The sequence below is a fragment of the Capsicum annuum genome, chromosome 2 (assembly GCF_002878395.1).
Source record: "Capsicum annuum cultivar UCD-10X-F1 chromosome 2, UCD10Xv1.1, whole genome shotgun sequence".
Classification (NCBI taxonomy): domain Eukaryota; kingdom Viridiplantae; phylum Streptophyta; class Magnoliopsida; order Solanales; family Solanaceae; genus Capsicum; species Capsicum annuum.
The window spans coordinates 33,526,661-33,534,396 of record NC_061112.1 but is presented as its reverse complement, the minus strand read 5'-3'; the positions used below and the strand labels follow the sequence as shown (position 1 = coordinate 33,534,396).

The 7,736-nt window shown below is 32.7% G+C and overlaps 1 protein-coding gene across 2 annotated transcripts; it reads right to left on the bottom strand.

The window, feature by feature from the left end:
* Positions 1-1,165: 1,165 nt before the first annotated feature.
* On the bottom strand, positions 1,166-4,810 carry LOC107858473 (delta(24)-sterol reductase). 2 transcript variants are annotated; one of them, XM_016703137.2, is made up of 3 exons: positions 4,671-4,810; positions 1,978-3,250; positions 1,166-1,788 (listed from the first exon to the last, which is right to left on the bottom strand). In XM_016703137.2, exons 2-3 carry the CDS (start codon positions 3,223-3,225, stop codon positions 1,333-1,335), a joined length of 1,704 nt encoding a protein of 567 aa, XP_016558623.1. In that variant the 5' UTR covers positions 3,226-3,250; positions 4,671-4,810; the 3' UTR covers positions 1,166-1,332. The 2 variants fall into 2 exon arrangements, with proteins under 2 accessions (XP_016558623.1, XP_047261594.1); XM_047405638.1 differs by lacking the exon at positions 4,671-4,810 and adding an exon at positions 4,156-4,358.
* Between the last annotated feature and the right edge of the window lie 2,926 nt (positions 4,811-7,736).

Genomic DNA, 7,736 nt, shown 5'->3' with positions numbered 1-7,736 from the left:
TCTAACTCTGGTGTATATCTCTTCCGTACTTTTTAAATTGCTGTGCTCTGATACCATTTGGATATAAAAATGCACCAGGTAGATATCAACATTTTAATAGCTCATAAATCACAAGAAAAAGGGAGTTTTGGATCAGCCATGAAGTGTGGCAAATAAACATGAGTTACTGCATGAAATATAACTTAATGTAATAAAAAACAATTTATGCTTAAAGTAAATGTCTACTGCCCACACATAAATAAAATGAGGCAAATTGATATTAAGAAATATTAATATTAAAATGTTAATCTAACATGACATATTTAGTTGATCAAGATAATTATTTGGCCAACAGGTAATTGGGTGTAAATGGGCATAATTTTTATCATTTAACATAACTTATGTTATTATTCTACTTTTTAAATTAAAGTATAATTCATTATTGAATAAGCTTATTATACACTTAAATTTTCCTTTTATTTTACATCATATTTATGTACGTATGCTTAAATTTGACATAAGCTATAATGTTAACGTTTTTGTTTTGAATTTGTATGTTTAAATTTGACATAAGATATAATAAGTTATGACATTATATTTATAATATTAATTTTATTGTCAAACATGCATTTCATGATATTCCTCAATTCTTGGTACTTTAATTTTTATGATTAATTTAATTAAATATACTAATTTAAAAAAAAATATAAACCAATTATTTTTTATAATATTAATTAAGAAAATATGTTTGTTAATTAATATATTTTTAAAAGACTATATATATCTTAAATATTTAATTTAATATCATTTATAAAGACCCTAAATATAAATTTTAATTTTTGATAATTAACTTTTATTTTAAAATTTTAATATAACCGTGTAATTACACTTGTGTAACCCAACAATATACTTGTAACTACACTGTAATTACATTGTAGCAACCAAACAAGTCATCATAATTACTAGAAATCCAATTAGTAGGTGACTTTCCAAACAGACCAAAGGAAAAAGAAAGAAATACACACATACACACTCAGCCTACATGAGCTTCTAGCCTCATAGCATCTGCAATTTCCCAACGTGAAAGTGGACTTCCTTTTTCAAGTAACAAGATATTGAAGTCAAAATTTCTAGTCTGCCAGGCTGACACTTGTTACTTTGGAAAGGAGAGGGTGAAGCAGATAAATATCATCGAACTAATCCAGTCCAGCTGGTTAAAAGAAAAAACGATCAAGGCGGGAAAATGTTCAAAGCTACCACAACAAACAGACAAAGGAAACTAACAGAATTCAGACAATCACAACTACATAAATGAGAAATTAAGGCAAAGAAGCCATGAACACTAGTCTATGATTAATCTGCAGGTTCATCAACTTCTGGGGTCTCAAGTTCAGCTGTCTCTTGCTCAGCATCCTGCACCTCCTTCTCAGTCTTCTTTCCTTTCTTAGACTTATAGTACACACTCATGAAGGTTCCGATGGCTCTGTACTTTCTTCTGCAGTGCTCATACAGGCCTCCATCAAACATCCTCCAGAAGTTCTTCTCCGTCAGCTCGGAGACAGCATATTGTGGCTGGAATCCATGGTTTTCAATCAACCAACTCTCCATCTTACGGACTGCCTCTATACCATCAAAGACCTCACCCCTCAAAATAGGTCCAGGAGCATAGTAGACACCAACGTCGGTGTACATTTGAGCATATTGTGTGTCCCCCTGCCTGCGGTGCAGCTCAAACCCTGGTTCAGGATACACCATGGTTTTAAGAGGTAGCCTGTAGAGTCGGTGGGGACAGAGCCAGATGGGATACACCTAGACAAAAATAAAATTGTTAAAGAGGCACTTATACGATGAGAAAATATCGCAGAAGTACTGAAAGAACAATAAAATAGAACAAAGAGGGTACAGAAAAGTTATTCCTCTCCTAGTTCATTTCTCTTCTTTGGGGGAAAGGCCAATTTAACATTTCATATTGTGGATTAAAAACAAAGTTAACTTTACCTCCATTTCATGGTTGACCCACTCAAGAGCATCTCCAACCTTGTAAAGTGGAACAAGCATATCCTGAATAACATGGTTTTCATGGTAATAGTTCCTAATGTATTCACCTTGAGTGGCTTTAAGTAGTGAAACCTTGGGTGGCATGATCCATCCAAACAAAAATCTAAACCACCACTGATCACCGAATGGAAGGATAAGTTTCCCTTCCCAATACAAGCATCTTGTGTGCCTGTGGTAGTATTCCCTCGTTGGAATGTACTCTACGAATTCCCCCCTCTTTAGTGCAGTTTGGGCATGCTGGTAAAACCAGGTTTTGAACCACCAACCGACGTTGTTGATTACATTGCCCTTCTGCTTGGCCTCTGCTTTTGAAGCGTATCTACCAGTCATGCAAACAGCTTCTGTGGGAGAGTACACCATGGTTTCTACAAAGTCTGGAACCTTAGCAGGATTATCCTGATCCCCATCTCTGGGTGAAAAAGAATCTATGTAAGCCTGTGCAATCTCTTTCAGATTACCAACTACAGGTTTGTAAGTAAGTTTCATGTATTCCTTGACCGGAATGAGCTTGATCTCAGCTGAAACAAGAAGCCCCAGAGTTCCTTGAGACCATGGTATAGCATAAAAAAGATCGGAATATTCATTGTCCTTTGTAGCTCTAACTACCTGTCCGTCTGCTAGAATAACTTCATATGACACAACAGTGTCTGAGAACAGTCCATAAATGTGAGAACTTCCTTCAATCCCATAGCCGTTGATCAGACCACCAACAGTTAGATCATCAAGCTCAGCAACAACTGCGAGGGAGAGATTCATAGGGACAGTAACTCTAGAGATTTGGCCCATATTTACTAGAGGCTCAACTCTAGCAATCATTCGCTCCTTGTCAATGTCAAGAACATTTCTAAATGGAGAAAGATCAACTTCAAAATGACGAGCACGCTTATAGTCCACATTTCTCATTCCAACAGCAACCCAAGGCTTTCTAGCTGTGCAGACAAGACCATCCTTAGATGCATTCCTCTCCTTAAGACGCTTCACAACCTTTTTAACATTTTCGTCATGCTCCTTCTGGCGCTGCTTAAATGATTTGCACTCAGATCTAACATCCCCAAGATATATGGAGAAATAATATAGGAAAGAAAGAGGAAGGACAACGAAGATAACAACGACCCATCTGAATTGGACAAGAAAGTCCATCACATTTTTCTTCCTCTTAGGACGAAGGGGAGCCTCAAGATCTGACATTTTGGAAGAAGAGAGGCCAAACGAGCTGCCACAGCAATGAAAACATGTTACGGGCTATATACAAGAATGCAAGTCCACTTATAAAGATTACAGCTTTTAAGTATGACATTAACCTAATGTCATCACAGAACAAAAGGAAAGCAAATCAATAATCACATCTACCACTGTTTCATTTCAAGAATCATGTATAAATCATCCCAAGCACATTTTGCACGAAGACTTCTCCCATAAACAAGTGATTATGAATATATTGTGCAAAGGAAATATATAACTTCTTTAAAGAAATATGACCACGAGGTGGGATCTGATATATCTGAAAGCAAAAATAAGTTCAAACGGCAAAAGAACCGACCCAAAGGACATATGTCAGTTATAGAGAAATGATTTGACGTAAATCTGAATCAGAAGAAAACTTCCACTAAACAAGAGTCTCCTCTCTGCTCTATAGAACCCAGACTGTTTTAGAATGGCCAACAGAAGAAAACACTTGCATTGAATCCAATTATCTATAATTCAAAAAAAAAAAAAAAAAACTCAAGCCCACTTAACATTACTACTTGAGATCTGCTCCTTTTATGTGGGTACAGGCAAGAGGCAATCATTAAATTATCTTAACATAGTTTTTGTAATTAGATCTATCTCAGCCATAGAAGTATGAACACACACATTTCAAATAAAAAAAAGTTTTAAATCATTTTTATGAATTATTTAGATCTTTAGACATTGTTATTCAAATTCAAACATACGGACTCCTGTCCCCTCCCCCAGGGCCCCAACCGCTATCTTGTATTCAAACCATTCTTAAATTTTAGGTCCACATGCTTCAGGAAGTAGATAAACGCCATCCTCAACAAGCAAGCATTAATCAGTAGTTCTATTTACAGATGAACAACATAGAAAATAATCTTTAAAAAAACCCAGCTTACTTACAAGATCATACTCAATTGCAATGAACAAAGAAAGCTAGCAAAGATATAAAAGAAAAGAACCCAAATGAACAGAATTGAGCAGAGAAAAAACTGCATGTTAAGACAACAATTAAGCACATATAGAGAATTTTAGCTTAAAATTTGTTTTCAATCCTCTCCCATAAAGCAAAAGTATATGATGCAAGTATAAAGTTAATAGTGAAAGAAATAAAAGGCAGATCTATGTCATACTGCAATTAAAGGGAAGAAAAGGCAACACATTCGGCGAAGACTTTCTGTAGATCTATATACAGCACAAAAGAAGAAAAAGAAAACGAAATTAAAAACGGCATGCATGTCTCGCACAAACAAGAGCTTTTCAACATAATTTTATTTTTTTTCTCAAAAAAAAAAAAAGGCAGTGTCTTTCCGTTCAAGAATCAGTCAACTCCCAAAATAATACAACAAAACGCTGGAATGGATTAGCAAAGAAAGTTAAGAGCTGAAGAGAGTGGAGTGCGAGAGAGGAGAAAATACCTGACAAGTGGGCTAATGGACCCGGACGAATCCAAGATGAAAGAAGGATGACAACTATAATAGGAGTGACAGTGTGCTTTATTTATATGAAGAGCCTGCCTAATTGCTTAGGGCATTCTAGGCAGAAGTTCTCGACTATCACGGCCAAAATATTCAAACATTTGTCCTTTTCTCTTTTATTTCAATTACAAGATATCGGGAGCACGTATCCGAACAGACCCAATAATATTACTCCCCCTCCCCCCCCCCCCCCTTTTAAAAAAAATAACGTATGTTTCTTTTTAATTCATTTAAAAAAAAAAAATTTCTTTTTAGTAATTTTTTAATTTTAATTTTCGACATGACATGTTTAAAATCACAAGATTGAAGGACATTTTGGTACATTTGACATATCTTTAATTTAACGCCACAAGATTCAAAAGTCTTTTTTTCTTTTTTTAAACTTCGTGCCAAGTCAAATTAGGTTATTCTTTTTTAAACAAATGAAGTAGTATTTTTTTATCTCAATTTATATGGTATAGATAAAATTTAAAAAGCCAATAAACTTTTTTGTATAATTTGAAATATTTTATGTTATCAGTTATTAATTATAGTACTTTTACATCATTTTCAAATATTATATGCTACTCTTTATTTCTCAGTTTATGTGACGCTAATGGAATATTTGAGAAAGTCAATCAAATTTGTTATATTATTTTAGTTATTTTAAGTCGTTAATTATATTATGATTTATTTAGAACAATTATTACTTCACTTTTTTTCTACATGAAATTATATTATGATTTATACGACTTTCTACGTAATTTTGAAATAATATCCCTCTATCCCAATTTATATGATATAAATTATTAATTATTGTAATTTATAATATTTTTTACACAAATTTCAAAAATATAACTAAAAAGTTGAACAATCCTAATTTATGTGATACAAATAAATAAAATCATTAATTATATTTTAATATATTTTTAAAATTTTTAAGTTGTAAGCTATTGTAATCTATAATACTTTTTCGCCGTTGTACTTTATTATTTTAAGTTGTTTGTAATTGTAATTGTATAGATAGTCAAATTATATTTTAAAAGTAATATAAATTTTTAATTATTGTGATTTATAATATTTTTTTCTGTTTCAATTTAAGTGATATTGATGTAATTTCGAGAGTCAATCAAATATTATGATTAAAGTAACAAACTGACACGTCTTGAATGACTCATAAAAACTAATTAGAAGTGATAAAGCAAAATTGTTATAAAATTACTTGTGAAAAAAAATTAAAGCGAGCCTTATATAAGATGTCAAATTAATTTAAAACATCAATAGTTAATTTATCATTTTATGTTTATTTTACCCTTTTAAGAATAAATATTATTAATTTTTAAATACTTGGATGACTTATAATAATTAATTATGGGTTATATAGTAAAATTACAGTTGAAGCAGTTGAAACAACCATGTCATAAATGTCTATTTTATTTTATAAATATTTATAATATTTTTTATTAAATATTATTATTTTTTAATACATAAATATCATATAATAATTAATTAGGGGTGAAGTAGTAAAATCATGGAGCAAGCAAGTATGCCGATCGTCACCTGCCTGCTTGCAACTGCCTACTTTCAGCTGCCACTCACGCTTATATATAGTAGTAACAAGTTAAAAGAAGTGCATGAAAAGTACCAGCTCAACATCTATTTTCACTTAATATTAATTTTATAATAATAATAATCATACCAATTAATGTGACTTAAATTTTGAAATTTAAATAAATTTATTTTTTAAGGTAATTTTTGCATATATTCTTAAAATATTTTAAATTATCAATTATTATAATTTATTATTCAAATATATAATTTTATCTCAAAAATTTAATTCATGATCAAAATTAAACTCTATAAATACATAAATTAACAAAGAGTGTGAAAAGCGAAATTCGACGGGCCTTGATACAAGACAAACACGGGAAAGCAAAAAACATACCCCAAACAGTCCACAAATTCAAGAAAAAACGTGGACCAAAAGGGGACCTCACTCGGATTCGACAAGTCTAACAAGAATACAAGAAACAATGGTGTATTTGACACCCAAAAACAGCCAATAACACAATAATAATGAGATGAACAAGATGACAACAAGAATAACCAGATTCGGATTCCACAACAACAAGATATAACGTTACACGATTATAAAAGACAAAGGGATAGATAGTGAGACATAAACTACTATAATGACTAAGAACCTAAGTGTAGATGACACATAAAGACCCTTAATGATGATAGTAGGAACACCTACACTCTTCAAAGAGACACAAGAGAGGTCCTCAATCCTTCAAGCACCCCAAGTTCCAAGCAAACAAACAACAAAAGAGATTCCACCCTAATGTTGTAACCTAGTTTCGGCCAAGCCTCACAAGAGAGATAACTTGAGGGTTTTAAGTGTGTTCTACCATTTTCAACATTCAAAAACTAAGTGAATAAAACCTAACATGTTCCTTATATATTACAAAATAAATAGAAGTTAAAATGACCAAAAAGGCCCTTCAAGAATGGGCTGCCCCTCTAGTTTATGGAGTGGACTATTTTGGTGTGTATTTGGGCCTTTAATTACTCTTCTCTTGCACATAGACTTGGTTGCTTTCAGTGCACACCCACATAAGTATATTTCCATGATTATTCTCATATCATCTTCTCCATCTTGAGAAGAATTTGCCCAAAAATTCACGATTTCACTTCGTTTAATTAAAAAAAAACACTCAAAACAGTCTGCAAAACATGAAGAACCCGAGAGCTCAATATGAACAAGTCTCGGCCAACATCTTCATTTTGAACCTTGGCTTCCTCTCAATCTTGAGACTTGGCTTCAATCTTATCCGACTCAAGTCTCCTTCCATCATATAAGCATCATCGTAGACTCCATATACTTCATGTCCCTTTCTTCCATACTCCTCTATATGGACATATCGATTTTGAGAAAGTGGAGTTTCGGTTGAGGGGGATATTTTAGTAATGTGGAGCTTCGGTTGTGGAGCTTGGATGGGAGGGAATGGGCCTCCAAGTTCTTCT

What these genes read in the sequence shown, in the direction of transcription:
- LOC107858473 (XM_047405638.1), bottom strand. Translation starts at nt 4,250, where the DNA reads ATGCAGTTTTTTCTCTGCTCAATTCTGTTCATTTGGGTTCTTTTCTTT. An exon ending in TTGCAATTGAGTATGATCTT is followed by an intron (nt 3,251 to 4,155) that starts GTAAGTAAGCTG and finishes TTGCTGTGGCAG; the next exon opens with CTCGTTTGGCCTCTCTTCTT. An exon ending in GGGTCAACCATGAAATGGAG is followed by an intron (nt 1,789 to 1,977) that starts GTAAAGTTAACT and finishes ATTTTTGTCTAG; the next exon opens with GTGTATCCCATCTGGCTCTG.